Source organism: Scardinius erythrophthalmus, assembly GCF_964197995.2.
Source record: "Scardinius erythrophthalmus genome assembly, chromosome: 4".
NCBI classification, from domain to species: Eukaryota; Metazoa; Chordata; class Actinopteri; order Cypriniformes; family Leuciscidae; genus Scardinius; species Scardinius erythrophthalmus.
This window is the reverse complement of record NC_138224.1, coordinates 4,912,453-4,934,907: the sequence shown is the minus strand read 5'-3', so window position 1 is coordinate 4,934,907 and position 22,455 is coordinate 4,912,453. Positions and strand designations below refer to the sequence as shown.

General features: G+C 38.1%; 1 protein-coding gene across 2 annotated transcripts in view; it reads right to left on the bottom strand.

Moving 5' to 3' along the window:
- Nucleotides 1–10,328, bottom strand: part of dock4b (dedicator of cytokinesis 4b) — an 80,901-nt gene extending 70,573 nt beyond the window's left edge. For both annotated transcript variants that reach the window (XM_081363718.1, XM_081363719.1), the window contains exon 1: nt 10,190–10,328. In XM_081363718.1, the coding sequence (XP_081219844.1) occupies nt 10,190–10,232 (43 nt within the window). In that variant the 5' untranslated portion in view covers nt 10,233–10,328. The remainder of the gene's footprint in view (nt 1–10,189) is intronic.
- Nucleotides 10,329–22,455: the final 12,127 nt, after the last annotated feature.

Genomic DNA, 22,455 nt, shown 5'->3' with positions numbered 1-22,455 from the left:
AAGAACGACGCACAGCCTATGTATGCCGAAAAACTGATAACGCTCGTTTTCCCCCTGAATGACCAAATTTCCTGATTCTATCAGGGAATGAGAGACCTTAGCACACATTGGCAGTGCCTGCCTGCCTATTTTTATTTTCAAATAAATAACATCATATTATAAAGTGTGACAACTCGCCCCGGTGCTTTTCATAATGTACAATCACAAATTACAATTAAATAGAAACTAAGGCTGCTTTGCAAAATGTTGTGTGTGAAATCCAGTCATTCCAATAGGAATCCACACAATTGTGAGTATTGGCACGAGGGTGATAAAGCTTTATGTGAGTTCGCCAGGTTGACCAACAGAAAGCTGCTTGGTTTGAAAGTGAATTTCTGACCCTACCCTTAAACCGCGTTTCTGCGGGCCTAATTTCAACAGTGCATTCAAATGCAACTAGCTTGACTAATTTATTCATCCTAGCCTCTGTATGAACTGAATTGATCGAGAGGAGCAAATGAAGGCTGAAAAAAAAAGTGTCCCAGTTTCTGGCCCGAAGTGGGTCAACAGCAGCCATTTATACCCTATAAACACATCTGTAATTAAATAAAGCTGAGAGAAAACACTGTGGAGCCTGACAGGCAAGATGTGAAGGGTGTAAAATGGGGGGCTGTTTTACTCCTTCCCATCACAAATACAACAGCAAAGCCTCATCTGTGCAAGCATTTTCACTTTTGCCAGACCTGGTACATTATGGGAATTAAAGCTTTAGTAAGCTAATGTACTGTGAGTGCGCCCAAAACACCCAAAACAATGGAGTAAACACACTTGCATAACTAACAGCTGTGGTTGGGCCAGTCTCACAAAGCCAGACCTTTGCCCAGATAGACAGAAAGCCCAACTGTCCCAGAATTCCTCTTGGGCAATGAACTAGAATGCCAAATTAACCCATAGTCCAGTCAGGATGGCAGCTGAAACCAAACACTCCACATCCAGATGGGAAGCTGTGGTTGGTCTCTCCTCTGTAATCCAGTAGGATTGTCCCAGGTAATCCCTTGTAGGGGCCATCCCAAACACATATTTCCCTTTGAGGGTATGGGGTGGTCATGAAGCATATTGGTAATGTTCAAAATAAAACTTTGCGTTGAAGAAAAGTAGATTTTTGTTTGTATGCTGTCAATTTTAGTTTAATACAAAACTTTGAATATAGCTAAATAAAATATGATACAGCAATTTTGCAGCAGATATAATTGCAGCAAAATTAAGACATTGCTTCCACTTGAGGTGGTCTAAATTTAACAGTTGTTTCAAAGAAAACAAAATGCATTGTGGTTTTGCACCACTGTTATTTGGAGATGTCAAGCGTATGTGACATGCGGTGTGCCCCATTTACATTCAAGTATTTATAGCATCTTCGCTCATTATGCTAACCTACCTTTAGTGCTTACAGCCACAAAACTCTACCCGAGAGCCCAGACCGGCAGGGAACGAGAGACAAACAAGTTAGTGAGCTTCTTTCTTTCTTTCTTTAGACAGTTTCATTGTGGACTATCACCTGGAAAAAGTACCCCTTTGTCATCTTTATAGAAAGATTTTGAAGCAAGATTGTGTAGTTTAAGGATGGATAAAAGTGTATTCTGAAATGTAATATGCTATAATGTTTTAATAAAATGTTTGACTATTATAAAATTAATCCACTTCTACCCTAAAAACAGAAAGGCTTTTCACACTGTGCTTAACCCCGGATTAACGTCATTCTAACCCCGGGTAAAAGAACATATAACACTTGTAATTTAGAAGCGGGGTTAGCACCGGTCTTTCCCCCAGATTAACATTGCGGTGCCAAACTAGTACAGTGTGAAACAATGCTGTGTCAGAATGTCACAGCTAGATACAGCAACAGACAACCTATCGCACACTCATGTTTGCATGCTTTGGACAGTCATGGAAACACTGCATTGTATATAAACAGTAAATTTGGTGTTTGAGAGGGAAAACTGTCAAATGCTGACTGAAAACTTTCATTCTTACCTTTTTAGTTCGGAAAGTCCATTTAGTATAAACACTAGTACATTCGGCAATATGAGGACGCGCAATGCTAGAGCTTTTATTTAAACAGGTCGCGTATTGTGTTCATCCAATCAAAGACACTGACACCACACAAATATGCAGAACGTAGCCCAGGGTTTAGGAATGTACAGTGTGAAACGTCGGCTTATGAATACCCAGGATTAATTGTTAACCTCGGGTAAATTGTGAGCAGTGTGAAATGTGAAGCAAGATAACCCAGAGTTTAGACCCATGGTTAACCATTTCAAGGGTGAAAAGCCCATTGACTTTGTTTTGATTAATTCTGGTTCTTATCTCTTCTGTACGTGCAGCATAAAACCGTGACACAGCAGAAGACACGCCATTACGTTTGAGGATCCTGTCGTCATTATAAGAGATCCGTCTGCATTTATTCACTGTACATTGTCTCCCAGCGGGTAGGACGAACCCAATTCAGCCGCTTGCCCACACAAAGGAGATCCATTACAGTCGCCGTCGCTGAGTGGCACTTCATTTAAGACTTAATTCGCACCCTGAGGGAAGTCAAATAAGGACACCAGGTGGAGAAATACCAGGGGGCGAAGAGCTGCCCCAAATTTCTGGGTCTCCAGCTGATCCAGGCTGCTTTCCGTAACGGCCAAAAGGACGGGCCCAACACAGATTCTTATGCACGCCGCTGAGGCAATCTAGCAATGGAATGTGACAAATCGGTGTCATGCTAACATTTTTTGACAATATTTCTCTTCAGAATTACGAAGAAAGGCCTCGTTTGTGAAATTAAAGTGTTTAAAGGGCAAAAGAAAGTGTGTGAACATAAAAAAGGGCTTGAAGCAAAGGAGGAAATCCCTGAATGCTCGTAAACTGTGTCGGATGCCGCCATCTGAATGCTAAGCAGACCCCATTCAATCAATGATGAGAAGGAGAAAGGAGAACTTGCCTCTCTGGACGAACTAACTTCAAATAATGAGAGGGGAATTAAAGTGATTTATTGGATTACTTGAAATCCAACAGAATCTCTTTGCATATAGGGCTTCAACAGAGCTAATCATTTAAAAAGTGAATGAATCCCATAAGGAAACACGACTTAGAGAAACGACAAACTTTGCAGTCAGTGAAGGAGTACGTTTGATCAATCAATCAATCAATCTATCAATCATCATACCAGCCATACCACAGCAATAAGACACAAAAAATCATGTTACAATTTTACCATGGTAAACTGTGTTCATAGGGGCATTTTTTTAATAACCATTTTTAATGTGCTACATGTGGTTATTGGCTTTGCAGAATAGATGAACCACATCTGAAGCCAAACAAAAAAGTCAAAACCATCCGCTTTATTAAATGGCGTTAAACCCATGAATATAAGAGGTTTCATGTGATATCATGTTTAAGTTATTTATTCTCTCCCAAACCACTAAATAAATGAAAACTCAAAAACCTGAAGTGCATTTATTCATGCAAAACAGGGTTCTGTGGTATCTTCCACTCGGTAAGGTACATAAACCGAAGCAATTGCACAAGTGTCTAAGTCTCGAATCAATAAGGTCAATATGGGTCCACGCGGCAAGGAAGAGATGCATTAACAATCAGCAGGGTGTTAATTAGCCCTGCTGTCAACTTGTAAGAAGATGTGCATTAAGTATAGGTGGGAAAAAGGGGTTTGGGCTCACATAGCATCCCTGAGAGGGAGTATTACCCTCGTCCTGGCCTTACCAGGGGGTAAAGTAATCTAGATATATCAAGCCCGCGAAAGTATGGCAGCTAGTCTTAGCGAGATACGTTAAAGCAGAGAATTTGGTGCGGTTGCCTTGACAGCAGCAGTCAGGCGAGGACTCGAATGCTGTATCGCACCGCCTGACAGCTTAGATAACAGCTAATGGCCTCTCAGGTCCACTTTCAGTTCGTTTTCCCCACGGACAGAGCGGAGAAAATCTGTCGAGACATGAACATGTGTGCAAGTGTCTGGAACGAAAGATATATATATATATATTTATAAAAAAATCTTGTCCAATCGGTTTCAATTGGAACAGAAGGAAAGACTGACCGCCTATTAAAGGAATAGTTCACTCAAAAATAGAGATTTTGACTAGGAATATAGAGCACAAATCATATGGACCTTTTTTTTCATGCTTTTTTGGAGCTTGTCAGACATTGGCAAACTGTCATGAACTTGTGCTGTAGGTGGACAACATCACGGAATAAAAAATGCAAATTAAAATTTTTGGGTGAATTTTTAAGCAGTATTCCATTAACATCAGACAGTGTGTAAGTGCATATATTATTATACATCACCTACATACACACCCATGACAAAAACAAAACACGCATACGTATCATTTGGCATAAACCAAAATTACAACATAATGACACCCCAGCAGCTCTGTAGCCCATGTTTATGGCACATCGTCTCTCATAAGCGGTTTAACACCAAGGTCAGGGTGAGCAGAGATCACAGGACCATCTGAACGGAGGAAGAACAACCAGTGGGATACAGGAAACTCCAGGCGTCAGCAGTGAGGAAAGCGACTTAATGAGGAGCAACTCAGTGGGTATGAAGAAGAACACGGAAGAGCTGGCGAACGCTCGACATCCTGCATCTAAACATATGACTTGCTAAGACGCCGCCACTGCAGGTTTAAAGGCAGCTCTGGGTATACAACTGGATTTATCATCCACAAACACAGTCTCAAACTGAGTGCAGACAACAAAAGTCTTAAACAACAAAGAGAACACAGCAGGTTGAATTCTAGATGAACCGATAGTGTGAATTTGGGGAGGGACTCCCTGTTTGGCCAAACAGTGACAAATGGGGGAGAAAAAGAAGCAGAAAGATGGATAGGAAATGAACAGTTTACTTCAAACCATGAAAATTCTATAATAAAGGATATGAATAAAAAAAAAAGAATGATACAAGTGATTAAAAATGTTGTTTTTTTAAGTCTCCTCAAGTCATATGATTTCATTTTACTAATGATTATTTTTGATTATTATTATGATCTAGTCCTGTGAAAGCCATATCTAAAGCGCTGTCTGAGCCAGACACCAGCAGCTCTCGTTCCTGCCAAGAGCACAGATAACGAACGTCCTTCTTCTTTACATTCATCTCTCCCTCATGCATGATCCCTATTCACACAGAAGCCTTTAACCTGCATTAATGAGGCATTCAGCAGCACACTTAATTACATCCACGTTCCAGCCACCAATCGCATATTAATAATCTCCCTGTTTGCGTGCACCCTGAACAGGAGGTCAAAGGTCAGTGGGATTATGAGGTCGGGGGGATTGTGCCTGGTTTAGGATCAATAACGGGATTTGTGCAAAGAGCTGGGCTTCAGATTCAAAGGATGGGGGATTTTGTTTTTTCAGAAAGGATCTTGTCTTTGCGAGTGAGTCAGTTTCTTTTTGATTATTGCATATGTATCCATAACCGCAGTTCAGCTCATTAGCTTCCATTGTATAAAGTCTAATAGACCGTAGTCAGGTAGATGGCATATTTTCACTGGGTGGAAATAAAAACAAGGCTGATGGATGTTGCTTACAAGCTAAAGACTGCAGTCTCTAGGCTCACACTGCTTCTTAAAGGAGTCCTATAAGGATTTTTTACATTGTCAACCTTCATTAGAGCAATGTTGCTGTTTGAGCATCAAAAAGGTCTGCGAATTTACGAAGCAAAAAGTCACTCCAAAGGGAGTTATTCCCTGTATCAGTGCGCACTGTTTTTGAACTCGCTGAAATGCCTCCATTGTAGTCTTGAGTTTTCTTCCGGGAACGCACACATCAAAATATTCCTCATTTAAATAATTCCCACCCAAGGTATACATTAAAAAGGGGCGGGGCCCGGTTGAGTTGAGTCAGTAGTGTTGAAACTTGCGGTTATAGAAAGGCGCGTGACCTTTTCGAAGCACCTGACCAATCACAACACATGGATCCAGCCGACCAATCAGACCACACTGCGCTTTTCTGAAGGAGGGGCTTCATAGAGACAGGAACTAAACAGAGCGTTACTGACAGACTGGGAAGAGAGGAGCTGCAACAATGTAAAATATGTGAATAATAATGTGTTCTTTAAAGGACCGAGCCAAAAACAAACCCCACAAACAAAATCAAGACTTTGGAAAAGGGAATAATAGGTCCCCTTTAAACTTCATAGGAAAAGCTAAATGCCAGAACATTGGAAGGATACAAATTGGAATAAAAGTGTATGTTTTCCACTAGCTAATCCCTATTAGTGTTTATCCATGTGCTAGTATGTAGCATGAATGCATGTAATTCCAGACCCCGCATGCTCCCCCATCTGGAGCCTGAGTCATGATAGAAATGGGATATTGTGTCCTGGCCTCCCTGCGGGTCCTTCTGAATCACTGTGTCCGCACTTTTGGGGGCGTGGCCCCAAGGCAATTACATGTGATGAGGTGTTGAGCAGCCCCGCCCACTCAGATCCCTTGGCTCAGGTCATTACAGAATTTTTTCTATAATGAAGGAATGGCTCGCTGCACTTCCACAACAACCTGCAAATCCCACAGGGAATCACGCAGGGTGGCCACTAACCCTGGGTGCCACTTCCACACAGCACTAACCCCCATCGCCTGCTCCACTCTCACAGGGGGATTGCATACTATAGAAAACAATGGCTAGCCCCCGGCCGAACACATACACATCCATGAAAACACACGCCAGGACATCCCAGTCAAAGCTCTTCTGGGCTCACTGAGCATTCAAGGGCACTTTAGACAGCAACCCTCTGGTGGCTCTGTTCCAAATCATTCACTTTTCACTGGGTTCATCTCAAAAAAAGAAACATCTCACCAAAAATCAAATGATATTAAACACTACATAAAGAAAATGGGTCACACTTTAGATTAGGGTCCAACTATCACTATTAACTAACTATTAACAATGACTTTTGCCTTAATAAACTCGTAATTACTGCTTATTACTGGTTAGTAAGGTAGTTGTTAAGTTTAGGTATTGGGTTTAAGAGATGTGGAACATCATGCAGAATAAGTTATAAATATTATAAGTACTAATAAACAGTCAATATCCTAGTAATATGCATGATAATAAGCAACTGGTTCATAGTGAGATATGGACCCTAAACTAAAGTGTTACCAGAAAATTTTCCTTATTTTGGGGACCGTTAGGATTTTTTGCATTTCCACCCCCAAAATTCCTGTCATGAAAAAAGTTAGTATACTACAGAAATCAAAATTACCAGCCTGGACTTTTTTTCCAGCATTAATTCAATTCTGCACAACAAAATTATATAATATATATAGATATTTTAAATTTAAATAAAGTATTTGTTTTACAGACATCGCTCTGCACTATGAGAATTTGGAGAGGGGGAATGTAGATATTTGTTATTATTAATACATATATATAGTTTATATTGTATAATATTTACTCAAACTTCACAATTAAATGTAGTATATTTTTATTCTTGTTTCTTATATTTTATTTTCATACTTTTCATTATGAAATTTATAGAAATATGACCAGAGCATGAAAAACAATTCAAAGCATTTAAGTAAAAGAAAATTTAGACGTCCATCGTCATGCCTGACAGAAAACATATCTGCTTCAAAAATGGTGTGGATTAAAAAAATAATAATAATAATCTAATGAGGGGGCACAGGGTTTTTTTTTTAGCAATTCTAAAAATTGGTTAAACTAGGCAGGCTGATTCATAGAAAATATCCACAGAAGCTTAAATAGTTTTAAAAGTTAGTCATATTCCACCCTCAATCTATTTCAGGCTTGTAGTTAATCACATTTGTCTTGCGAAATGAAGACAGCAAAGGAAGAAATGCACAAAAAAAGATTCCGACAAAAATGTGGGTATTTCCACCCATTCAGCGTCTGCGTCTGTTTCCTCAAATGCCACGACTGTCAAAAACAACATTAGGGCAAAAAAGATCATCTCATAGTTCCTGTTAGCAGGTAAAAAACCTTGAAGGAGGGCCATTGAGACTCTTACATGACTTTGCCTTGATTTAATTAGCGGTAATTAATCCAATTGAGGGCTAATTGGCGTCTTATTGCAATGACTGTGGGGGTTCATTCATATTTCATCAGTGGCCAAGAGTCATTCTTCATTACTCTACATAAAAGCACCACTCGCCAGCCCCCTATTAAACACTAAAAGATGGATTTTGTTTCTGGAGAAAGATGAAAAGCAAAAGTGCGAAGCCACTGGATATCAAATCCAAAATCCCTGTTGGGATGAGAGTCCCACTTTAAAGCAACGGACGTAGCGAAATGGCAAAATCCTCAGAGAAATCCCTATAACAAGATACATGAAGAGAAAACATTTGGTTTCAAGCCAACAAGCATTATTTGCCCACAGATTTGGGTCTCATTGCTCAGCTTTGAATACATTTATCACACTGATGAATTCCTTCAACAGCTGTCAAATAACCAACAGGACACCGATAGCCTGGTGACATAAACTTGATAACCACCCTCCCTTAAGGCACAATCTGACATATCAGATTAAAATCAAATGAGCATTATCATCACTCTAGAGAATCAAATGGCATGAAATGACAGAGAGAGTCCAATCCTTTTATAGCTTCTCTGGAGTTACTTAATCAGTTAAAGAATCACTCGATCCATTAATGCAGACACTTGACTTGATTCTTAATGCATACCCATTTAAGCTTAGCTTACAAAGAGAAAGAAAATGATTTATGCTCCATCCTTTATCGTCAACAACAACATAAGTGCATTAAATATTATATTATGTCAAGGTTTCCCAGACTGGGGTTCACAATGGAACTGCAGGGGGTTTGTGAGTTTAATGAAACGCTAATTAAATCACTTTTTTTTTTTTTTTTGCTAAATAACAAATCAAAATAAAACATTAAAAAAATATATATTTTTTTTTTATTTGTTTACCTGCCTGTCATGTGACTATTAGAACCATGAACTTAATTTTATTATTTAATATTATTATTATTATTTTATTATTGACTTCATTTTATTATTAACCTAAGTTATTAACTTAAAATCTCATGGCGTACGTCAGGAAAATATATTAGGCCAAAGAGATTCAGCTGACAAAAAAAGTTGGGGAATCCCATGTAAATATGAAATTACATGAATTTGTACATTTTAATGTGTTTGAAAGACAAAAGCCTTCCAAAGACAGTGATACGTGGTTAAATGATTCACTGAGTGATCATTAAAATAATAATCAATGTGTTTGTCAGGAGCTGATTAGATGCAATATTGAGAAAACACTCAAAAGATTTCTGTAAATCCAGTGTGGGTCTCAGTTTTCAGTGGCTGGTCTGCAATTCCACAAACCTGAAGACCTTCTGAACGTATACAAGCAGAGGGCTTTTTAAGAAAGGACCATTTAAAATAAAAAAACAAGGGAGAATCAATTATTTATCTGCCATTGTGAGAATAAAATGTGGTCATGTAATCAAAAAGGTTACTGTAGTCTGATTAATTACTTAAAACGTAATTTAATCTAATTACAGGCCTAGGCTACTTCATTTTTGGAATCTGATTACGTAATCCAGATTACATGTCATCAGTTAGCACTGTATGCAATCTATACTTCCCTTTATATAGACTAACTATCTTCATGGTGCAAAACCTTACTTGACCTAATCTCACCAAATACCACCACAGTGATCATGCATTACTTTCAGCTGAGATATGCTAGATAAAACGCAGAAATCTCAGCAGTGTAATACTTCACGAAACTCAAATCATTCTGGCATGAATGTCATAGGATAACACATAATTCATTTCACATATGTTCTAATTTGAATGACAACACAGACCACACATTCACATTCTCACAGTTGTTGTATTGCACTCACAAGAGTTTGAATTGTTAAATAGAAGAGTAAATGGTGAACACGTTAAATCTAGCAGAGGAAATGCAATATACAGGACATACTGTATGATCAAATGCGTTCATTTCCATTCAACAACACACTGCGTTAAACAACATAAACTCAGTTACTCAAAGAAAGTAGCGAAACACTTGTTTCTTTACCAAACATGTAGGCTATAAATAAAGGCAGTCAACAAAGCACGCAGATTCAATATCAGAAACAAAAAAACAAACAGTGTGTGCGGTACACTGATTCAATAGTAGCAGACGCTCAGAGTCGCGTGAAGAATTAAACGGCAAACTTACCGACTCCGTATTTCTCGTGTTCTGTAGGAATCCACATATTCATTGTGTTTGTTTTGAAAAAAACGTATGAAACAGTGCAATGTACAGTATTGGTGTTAAATCACGCATTTCTCCAGTTTCGCATCATCCTCTCGCGCAGTCATTGTTCAGAGCGCTCGAGCGAACTGCGCTGCACGAGATGAGAACGCGGCGGCGCGCTTTTTCTATAAACCAGTGCGCGGCCACTGTGGCACTGGGTAGCATGATGGGAAATGTAGTTTCGTGACGTGCGCGGAACACAACAGTGGTGATTAGACCAGAGAGGTTTAATGATTTAAAGTCAAAGGATTTAGACACAATTAAATATTTCTTCTTTTTTTAAATATAAGTAAATATTTATTTGTGTTTTTATTTTATGAAAACCGTGTAATTTCACCGTAATCAGTGAATGAGGTTCCAGACAGTATTTAAGGTTTTTACCTTTTTTATTTTATGTTTTATGAAATATTTTATGTTATTTATTACTTTGTATATGTATATAGTACACATAGGCTACATTTGTATTATTAAATTTTTTTTTTATACAGCATTCATTTATTTCAAGTTGAAATGTGTATTTTCTGCCAAAAATAAATAGTAAAAATAATCAGCATTTTCAAACAGGTTTACCAAATTTTCCTACCACCCCTTACACACATTCAAAGACGTCAAGCACCTGGCATAATTCAAAAATCTCTTTACAGGCTCAGCAAAAATAATTGATAATTTTCATAATTCATTTTTATTTATTTTTTTGCCTGCACACATTATGCAAGACAATATGCAAAATAAAATGCATAATGTATTTTATATATCCATCCACAAGAGAGGTGTAATCTCACTTATAATACAGACACATATTCAGTCATAACCTTTCACTCACACCGAGTATTGTCTGTGTTATGAATGTGTGCATGACAGAGAAAGGGTTCTGGTAAATGAGCACTGAGTCTGATGTAGATTTTATCTGAATTCCCAATCTAATAATCTGCACTAATCCAATGTTGCAACCTACTTCTGTTTCCTGTTTGAGAAATCTAAGTGTACAGAGCATCTAGAAATGAGTCAAATGATCTTTTCAGAAAGGCGGGTACATACATCATTGAGAATGAAATTCAGTCTTGCTTGGAAAAAAGAATTGTACTTCGATAAACAGCTCAGCATGTGCAGCGTCTATCACCACATAACAGCTGTTATGGAAATATAGAAGGATAAAAGGTCATCGATGGTCGGTCAATGACAGTGGTTTTAATGCTGTATGTTCTTTGTCACTGTCAAGGTGGAAATCCAGCTCACTGTAAACAAAGAAACCAGTTCGATACAAACACAACCCCAGTCACATGTTTAATAACATACATAATTCTACATAGAAAGGGCAAGATTGAAAACATGAGAAGTGCTGGTTAAACCATTGATATGAGACACAAAAAAGGAAAAAAGAGAAGAAAATAGGATGAGAGTGAGGACAGAGGCTTTGTGTGAGGTGTTAGACCTTTCACATTTTTTTGATGCCACACACCCCCAAATACTATCATCCTTTAAAAGGCATGTATATTTCATGCACAAAGACTCAATTATTAATGAGTAAAATATTATTTGGAAAATATTTAGTTTCTATTACTTTATATCATTATGTCTTTTATACTCACTATTGTACTATTCTGTCAGGTGTATTATTTATAGGTGTATAATTTATTAAGTAATTTAAACTTATTTTCAATATAAAACATTATTCTCTAAACTTTTCACTTGCAATGGTTGAAGGATTCATCGACTCAATCATAAAGACAGCCACTTATTTTTCCCTGAATGAATCATTTCTTTGAAACAAATCGGTTGAGTGAATGATTCAATGACTCTCTCTTAAAGATGGGCTGCATTCAAAATCAAATACTTACCAACTATAGAATGCGAAAAACAATACAGCAAGAAAGTAGTATGTCTGAATACATAGTTTTTGAAAAACAGTAGGTGAAAAGTACCTGGATGATAGTCTGGCTATCACCATGCAGACCAAGCTCAATCTTTGAAGACTGAAAATTGGTCTGGGGAGTCTGCTATGTATTTTCTATGTATTTTCATGGCACCCGGATCGTTGGTCTGATTGATTGAAGGACTATCCAATTGCGTACAGAGTCATTTGAACTATGCTGTTGATCACGCCTCTTGTGCGAAAATAAAATACAAGGAAATACATAGCAGACTCCCCAGACCAATGTTCAATTCAATTGGATTGGATTAAACCAGCCAATAGCGCACCAGGTGGATAAGCCAGTTTGTGATTGGTTCCCGCAAATTTGTAAAGGAAGCAGCAGAGATAAATGTACAGGTTTCCAGCATGATCTTCAGGGAGAAATCAAATCGCCGGCAGATCAGGCTGGGTTTACCCAGTCGACCCGGATGACCTACTAGTGACTACTTCCGGCGAGATTCTGGAGAGCGCATTCGATCGACACTTTAATGTCCCATGAAGCCACGGGAGAGGATTTGTGAATGGCAGAAAGCAACGCAACTGTAACATATAACATAGGTCATATGACAGTGACAACATGGCAGATGAAGTGCACACGAATATTATTCATTCTTATATTCATACTATATAGAATATCCTTTTTTTTTTTAAATCGGCAATAAGTTTCAAACCAAATGTAGTACCTACTATACAGTATGGGATTTCGGAGGGTCACTTGCTTTCATTCCTGAATGAATCAGGGCTTCAGAACAAATAGGTTGATTAAATGATTAAAAAAACTCTAATGGCATAACATTGCAACCTACAGAGAGAAAAATGAATCCCAACCACTAATGCACAGACGGACACAAACGCAGAGACAAGCAACTTAGCCAATCAAATTCAAGGAGAGAAACTACATGTTGTATAAAATATAAATGTGCCCCACAGAACAAGTGACATGATAATTGTGTTGTTTCTGAATCCTCAAATACACGGTCAAAGTTGGACTTGGATACCTGGTGTGTATTGGCCGTGTGGACAATGATAAAGTATGTTTCCATTGGTCTGAAAGCTGAGACTGTGCGTCTTTGTCACAGCCAGAAGAGACCACCATGCAATCCAAGAAACAGAGTCCGACCAGCCGTGCATACTAAACACATGCAGGAGCTTTAAAGTCTGCTCCTGTCTGTGCAGGACTCGCTCTCTCCTATCTGCAAGATCTGCAATATTACAAGTGTCCTGCACCATAGCCGGATGGTTAAGGCACAATTTAAGATGCAATTGCCATAGATCGCTCAATAGTGCTTGACTGGATGATTACCTTGCTTAAGAAAAGCTGTAAACGATAAACATGGCACATTGCTGTGTCTTTTTGCCATCATTGATTTAATTGTATTGTAATGGGGAATGAAAGGTTGGTTTCTAATGTTTGCTTTGGAGGGATAAACCAGTAATATCCTCAATTCCATTATCTCAGTGGGTTAAGGGAACAAATAAATAATACAAAAAGGAATAAATATATAAACAAAGAAATCACCATTGGCATTATTCCTGTCACAGAATAAATATGATATAAACAAACAAACAAATATTTAAATATTCATAGTTATATTAATTATAATAGTTAAAGTCACCAGTAAATACTTAATTGCCATTATTTCAGTGTCAATCAATCAATAAGTCAACCAACCAATCAGTCAATCAATCAACAGACAAATCAATCAAACAATCAATCATGCAGATGAGAAAGACATAAGAGCTAACATTTCAATGCACATTTACGCATATTTATTTAGTGGCACTGAAATAATGGCACTCTGAACTCTGAAAAGAATACTGTGTTGAATACATACTTCCATTGGATTGAAAATGGTATGTGATGTGTGCAGCCCTTTGTTAAGCTGGAAGATCTCCAGATCTCCAGGATCTCCAGATTCTCAGAAGCACAGCACATGCGGGCATGAGGCCGTGTAAGGAGGATGAGAGGAGTAGCTATCTTTGTTCTTTCCTCCTTTCATGCATCCATGAAAACATGTGGTGAACATGCCAGAGACCCTCAGCACATCTGAAGCACACCATGTAAAAATCTTATCTTAGAGGAACAAAAACTTAGATTTTGTGTCTATAAAGGGTTTATTTTTCAACTTGTAGCATAGTTACATTACCATGTTTTTGGACTGACATTTTGTTAGTGACAGACACTAGAGACTGCAGTCTTCCCAAGCCGGACACGCCAGTTGAGTCCCGCTCAGAGCAGGACGAGAAGGACCAGAGGGGACAATGGTATCAATAGTTTTAGACATGTACCATTGTATCACCATGGCTCTTTCGACATTTACTATAGTACTACCATGTTTTTTTTTAGCATGTACTATGGTATTACCATTTTTTATGGTACTATGGCGATATACTAGTACTATACATGTTTTTCTTAGTAATTTCAGTACCATGGTATATTTCAAAGTACCATATTATTATCACAGTGCTTTTTTGATACAGTTACCATGTAATACCATATGTTTGGTCATGGTACAAAAATAATACAGGGTTGAGTCTCTAAATGAGGATCACAAAGTGAAAAACTGAAACTGAAACTTCTGTGTGCACCGTAGACAAAATAATCATTACTAGCTGGTATTTCACTTATTGGTGATTATGAACTACACTAATGAGTATAACAGCCACCTGCAGCCTCTGTAAAACCACAGCACATGCTCGCAAAAGAAAAAGAGCCCACACACACCGCTCATTTCTAATCATACCTGTATAACCAGCCTATCAGTGAATTATAAAGCATGAGCTTTGTCAGTGCAAACGAGTCACAGAGTCATTATAACTCATAAACAGCCCTATGCTTGCAGAAAATACAGACAGTTATCACACTCACTGGACTAGGGCCACAAACAGAGACATTGGATACTAATATTTGCTTTGGTGGAAGAGACCAGTAATGACCTCAATGCCATTACCTCAGAGGAATAAAGAAACAAACACATAATAAATACATGAAGGAATAAATAACTAAGCAAAGAACTAGTAATGACCTAATTGACATTATTTCCGTATGTAAATTTTAGATAAATGCACTATTCGTTGACAATATATCAATTCAATAAATAGATATGTTTAATAAAGGCACCAGTGGTTTTGCAGTGGAATAAATCTGTCAATCTTTCCCAGTGAGTGAGATTCTGCATGCTTTGAGTAATTGGTGAGAATAAGCTCGGCTGAGTAGGAGGAAGTAGGAGGTTTTCTCCAAAAATATTGACTGTCAAGCATGTCCAAACATGCACTTTATTTTTTGAGTGTTGAGGTGTGTGGTGACGGTTTCTCGGGTCACAAACAACTATGATAAAAATAGCATCATTGAGTAAGATGTTTACGGCAACATGCCTCATGACCTCACAAACCCGCTCTAACAAAGGTGCAGACAGCTTCGGGACTGTGCTCACATAACCCGCCAAAGAGACCGTAAATAATTGTGACTGGCTTAATTTGTTTTCCTCATGGTGTATGAAAACGTTGCTCTATCTGCTCTTCAGAGTGGAAAATTGCTTCCCTCCTCGATATAAATAGAAATTACACTATTTTCTTCATTTCTGTGGCACCTTGATGGTGGTGTGTCCTGTAGACAGACAGCAGATACAGACAGACATACAGCTCCGCATGACGCACGCATCTGACATCACAGCTCCAGTGACATAACCTTCAGGATCCTCGTGGCTCCCAGCAGCTGACGGGTCTATTTTTTGCCAGCGCCAGGCTTGACTGACTGCTGGATGTGCACCCGTCATCAGCTTTAATGTGAATTGTGTTTTGACATGATGTACGTAGCTGAGCACAGGCTGATCGGTCCTTTACATGCCATCTGCAAGCAATCACTTCATTACCGCATGGCACAAGCTGATTGGCCTCTGCTGATCCTGCAGCCAATGAGATTGCTTGCTCAGCATTTAAATATTCTGGTTCATTGCTTGCTGTAAGCAAGTCCTGCAATGATAATAGTTCCTCTGAAACGCTGACAATATATCCATACTTGCTCTGCAACAGCAGCACATCTCTGCCAAGACAAAATACATTAACATTGCTATATTCAATAACAGGTTAAAACTATTCTGAGAGTTAGGATATAGATGGATGGATGGATGGATGGATAGATAGATAGATTCACTTCAAGGTTAAGAACTCCTTTCACTTCCTTGTTTTTCTGTGTTTGGTTGGATTTGAAACTAGAGCACTTCAGAGATGTCACTTCCATGGTAAACTATACAAATGCACAACTTCTTTTTTTTAAAGAACAAACTGACATCTATGATGGTGTATTGTCACATACTGCTTATTATGAATGGCTGAAGGTCACTCGATTGTTCCTTTCCATACATAAACACACACACAGCTGCAAGGAGGAAAGGGACTCCATAAGCATTGTGCCTGTGTGAAAAGTAAATAGGCCGTTTAAGCTTTGAGGAGGAAGCCTCACAGACGCAGGACGCCTACAGCAGATCCACATCTATAGGTCCTGAAGCCGGGAGATTGGCACAGGTGCTCCGGCGGATCACACACTCAATGGGGTTCTTGTTCTATTTTCAGCTTGCTTTTCATACACATAAATAAAAAACAGCTGTATTTCGAAAGGACGTCCGGAATCCTGTGCATGTGGTGCGCAGGATTTGATGTGCATGGATACAAGAAAGTGTTTGATTATGGTAGAAGGGAAATACGTATAATATCCAATTCAATTTTATTCTATGATTTTATTAAAGTTATCACTGCCACACTGACCCACAGTTAATGATCCCTCCTTCTCAACACACAGGGATGGATCTTCAGCATGTTCTACAAAGAATTATTCTTCACAATACTATTCTCTGAATCATTTAAAAACATACGAACAACATATAATTCACATGAGCAGGAATGTTGTTCAAATTTAAAAGGTAAATTAATTGTTCCAAATTAAGTGAATGATTCAATGACTCAAAAATTAAAGAACACAGACAAGCGGTGTCAAACAAACAGTGAAAAGTCTGAATATCAGAAAGACTGAATATCAGCACTGAGCCAATTAAATTGAAGGACCACAACTGCTGTATAATATAACCATTCAAGAACCCTTTTAATCTCCAAAGAACTGTAAAGCTGCACAAGAACCATATAGCCTACTGCAAAAAGAGGATTCTTTGAAACTGCTCTTCAATTATGTAATTTCCATAGTAAACTACAATTTTTTTAAGAAGAAACAGACATATATGATGGGTTATTGTCACATACTTCGCATGACGGTTATTATTATTTCAATTAAATGAATGTACTACATTTTAGTTCGATAATTTTTAAAAAAAATGAACATTTTGTATTTTTAGGGGATTTTATGGTACTAAATTATGATTATGCAGTAGGCCTAGATATCCATTTTTCACTTTTTGAGCATAATTTCATGAAAATGAAATTTCCCACTTAAACATGTCATAGATGTTAAATGCTATGGAACACAGACTTAAGTTTGGTCTCTTTTCAATGAAGACACTTGGCAGATTATTATGGAAGAAAATCACAACCATAAATCTAATCAAACTGTGTTCCAAATTTGAGCTTGATATAAAAAAAAGAGCTTTCAGTAAAATTTAGTTTGGTCGCAGTACCAAACGTTTCCACTAGGTTAGGGAAATTGGTTTCCAATTCTGATTTCCTATTCTGTCATTTATGACTGGGAGGAGTACAAGAGTTTTTAGCGCCATTAACCTTTTCAAATCATGTCCATGTCCATGTTGTCCATGTTGTCCATGTATTTTTTTTTTTTTTTTCACATAGCAAGTGCCGAAACCTGTATCATGTTCGCTACCATTCCAATGAAGTTAGAAGCTCTGAAAAACAAAACATAAAATGTCTTGTACAAAAATGAGCACCAGAGGGCTACTTTGGTAACACAGATGTAATATTTGCCATGCCAATAAGGAAACAAAACAAAAATTCCAGAGAAAAGAGAGCGGAGAATACCATTAACTGGGTCAAACACCTCAGATCCCTAAGTAAAATAACTTACAGTTTTCCAAGTAAAAACACTCAGAAAATATTTTTTTTATTGTCTTTTTCACTTTACTATATTCATTATGTGTATATTACATTTGGTTTCCAAGATAATTCTGCATTACTCAATTCATTTATTTTCCCTGCGTGAGATTTACATAACTTTTATCAGCTATAATGAAGAGAGCGATAGACGGATTTTCTAACATTTATTGCTAATTCATATTTGAATGGATGGATGTCATCCTTGGTTATAGTTTTTTCCATATTAAATGTAAAATCAGGTTGCCAGGCAACACATTGGCCTTGAGAAAACTAACATTCACAAATGAACGTGCTCTTCTCCGTTATTACTGCTGTATAATAACTGAATCAATTAACAGTTATTGCGTCCCTGCTGATGTTTATTCCAGACGTCACGGCCTGAGAGAAGCAGAACAGAAACTATAACAAGAAGCATCACATCCGTCCAACAGCTCACAGATTCTTGTGAATTTTTTGGTTTCCAAAATGGATATCCCCGAATCCAAATGAAAATGCTATAAACATCGATCCCCGCCTACTCGCATTGATTTCTTAAACACTGACTCAGAGGTCAAGTAGAATCTTTTTATAGACGTTTTCTGGATGTAAAACAGCCACAACTAAGCATTTCTTTAGGGTTTTTGTAGTAAGACACAAACTCTGTTTCAAAACCTATAGTGAGCTGCCCACCCATAGGTAACACTAATGGGCTGGTCAAAAGAGCTAGGCAACATAATATGATGTCTTATAAGGGGTCATATTCACATAGGAACATTGTTGTGTTTAAAAACAGCAAGACTAAAGGCCCGTTCACACGAATGATAACTCTAAAGATAACCATTACGATATTATTGTCCACACCAGTGGACAACAACGTTCTGTTTATATAAGTACACACTGAGTATTTTCGTCTGCAGCTTTAAAGGCACACTATGCAAGATTTGTATCTTAATATAACAGCTTCGAAATCATTTTGACGGTAAACGAACTCGTAGTAGGGTGAATCATCCCGACAGCAAAGCGGGGGCAAATCTCGCGATTTGTCGCGAGAATCACGACTTGCTTTACGGCACGACGTCACATACGCCAACAACATATGAAGCAGCCTCTATGGAAGACACTAGCACGCATTTCAGACGTGAATCATGGCAGAGTCGACGAAGAAAGCGAAGAAAGCACGGTCGGAGGAATACAAGTACTCCACAGCGTCTCTAGGGGTCACTGTTTGAGAAAAACGGAAACTTCATAGTGTGCCTTCAAACGCATGAGCTCTTTATAGCAGGATGGATTCTGATCGGCTGTCAATGGGCCTCATTCACCAACTGCTCTTACGAAGAAATCTGTTCTTAAACTCCACTTACGCACTTTTTACGAAGATTCTGACATTCACTAATGTTTTCTAATCTTGGATTTGTTCTTGCCTAAGAACAAAATCTACACACACTCTTACGCACATTTTAATGATGACAGTTTGCTCCAAATAATTGGTTACTGCATTTTATTTAATTCCACAGTCGTTTACAATGATAGTATTTTACTGTAATGTATTTCTGATCATTTGTTGGAAAAAAAAATCATAGTATGCAAAGAAACACTAACATTGCAATTAAGCTGATTAAATCAAATATTATGCCTCGTTTGGCATTTACCTGTTGCAGTAGAATTTCTATTTCAGAATTACTGAAGTTCTTTTTTCGTTTGGTGATCGGTGGACCACCACCATCTGTGCGTCTTTTGGACATTTTCCAACTTTTCTTGCACACGGCCCTGAAGTGTCATGTCCTTATATGGGAATTTGCGGGGTGTTTTCTTATGCTAATTAGGAACAACTGGCACGCGCTTTCAATTACGAAGACTTGGGATTCATCAATCCTAAGAACACAGGTGCGAACAATTCTGTTGTTTAAGAACATGTCATGAATACAACATAGACATTTCTTAGGAAGTTTATTAAGTACAAAGTTAAGAAAATTCTAGGAAGATATTGGTGAATGAGGCCCAATGTTTTTATTGCTTATCAGCTGAAAAAAAAAAAATTGTTCTGTAAGCGATTCCAACGATATCGTTTCTATGTGCCGTTAATGTTATTTGTGGTGTGAACTGCTATGCTTTTATATTTAGTAGAGAGTCATGAATGAAAGAATGCAGCACCCTTCTCTAACAGAATATATTATTTAAGGCAGTCTTGGCGAGCGCTTTAAAAATGGATGCACATTGTGATGGGCTGCTCTGTGCTGTCAGTACAGGGGCATCAAGTCAATGAAGAAGACACAGACCTGCTCTGAATGAACGCAGAAGTCTTGTGGTCAACCTGGTCTACTTACAGGCGGTCTTGTCAGATGTAATAAAATGATGTGGTATTCAAAGAAATGGAAAGAAACGTACAGATTCGACAGGGCCAGACCACTTCATGTTGCTGAAAATGTCCATAATGTGTGTGGAATATTGTTTTTACAAGCACACGTGTTTTTAAGATCTGCGTAATTTTTATTTTCATCACGTTGTTTCGGGGAACATGATCGCATAGTGGCTGAGATTTGTGGTTATTCTGCAAGATCAATCAGTCTGCCTTTTCATTCTCTCACTCCAAAGATAAACCTCCCTTTTCTGTGGGTCAGCAGAAAGACATGACAAGGGCAGCGACGAGAAAAAAGAGAGAAGTGCATGAAATGCTGAACTGCACCAGATGACGGTAGTCACGCAATCCAGAGCAGTCAAAGCAAGGTAACCTTGGCCTTCAGCAAAGAGACAGGAGACGGCCGAGGCTGTACTCAGCCGACTGAATGAGCAAATTCATAATAGCATGGTGAAGTCACATGATACATGCACATCCTCCAGGCAAGGCATCTATTTCTTAGACTAGTCACTACTAATGTATACAAGTTTACCTACACCAAACCTAAGTGTTTCAGCACTGAAGAATCCCTTTAGTGGTCTTGCTATTTCTATCAATTTTAAGCTTTACTACATTGACATAATTTTTGTGAAAAATTCTGTGAAAAAACGGTGAAAAATTGGCAACCACCATTTACCCCTTCTTTCAGGAGTTTGAGGAGATCAGATCACATGATCTCGGTTAATCTGATTTAGTGTTGGCACTGAGATCAGCATATTGGCTTAGTCATACTCAAAGAGCTTTATCAAGGAAATGATAATGTATAATCTAATCCAAACCCCCAAAACTCAAAATATATCTGATAAAGTAAACCTCCTTCCTGGTTTGCTGATATAAAGTTTGACATTTGTGACCCTTGTGGCTGAATAAACTCTTCCGGAAGAAGTCTTAATGCATTTAGAGACCAAACTTGGCAATCCAAACGTACATCAAGGCATCAACAGAGAATGGGGAAAAACATGTGAGAGGAGGAGGAGGAAGTGGTTGAGGAAATGAAATTCATTCAATTGTCCATCCCAAACTTTTAAGTGTCTAAATCAATGCCAGGAAAAACAAGCATGAGGAGTGGGAACCTGGAAAATGATCGGGAAAATGCTGCCAAGACTCACCTTCTGCCAAGACAACATTTTGGCACTCTCATCAACAAAACAAAAAACAGACAATGAAAATGTTAATGCTATACCGCCTCGCATGCAGACAGCACAAAAAGCAGCTGGTCTTTATTTGTTTCATCACGGCCCCCAAGTGATGAAATATGAAGCATAAGAGAATAAAAATCTCACTGGCCTCTATTTTATTTCTTGAACGACAATAGCAGATTTGAAATCGAAATACCACAAACATTCAGCTTTTGCCAAAAGTCAGGGTACATTACTCCAGTGTATTCGACATGTAAAGACCTGCTTGATGTATTTTTATTTAGTGTAACCAGGTTGTCAGAACATTATGTTGGGGTTGATGTTTTTTGGTTTGATGTCCCCTAAAGGGACATGGTGAAGGGAAAAACTATGAGATATGACATGAGAAATATTTACTTGTCTACACTTTTGCGTTGTCTCACGAAAGTTTTGCGTTCCCCCGAGAAACTTTGCATTTGAGCACAAAATGTTTTGCGTTCCCCTGAGAAACTTTGCGTTCGCTCACAAAACTTTTGTGTTCTTTGAGAGCGAACGCAAAGTTTCTCAAACTTTGAATGGAAAGGTTTTCGAGTGAATGAAAAACATTTGCGAGATGACGCAAAAGCATTGAAATAAACTTTTTCATCCCATCTCAAATATTTTTTTTTCATCACTAGGGACTAATAATTAATAATTTTAACAGCAGATGAATGAACAGAAAACAAAACAT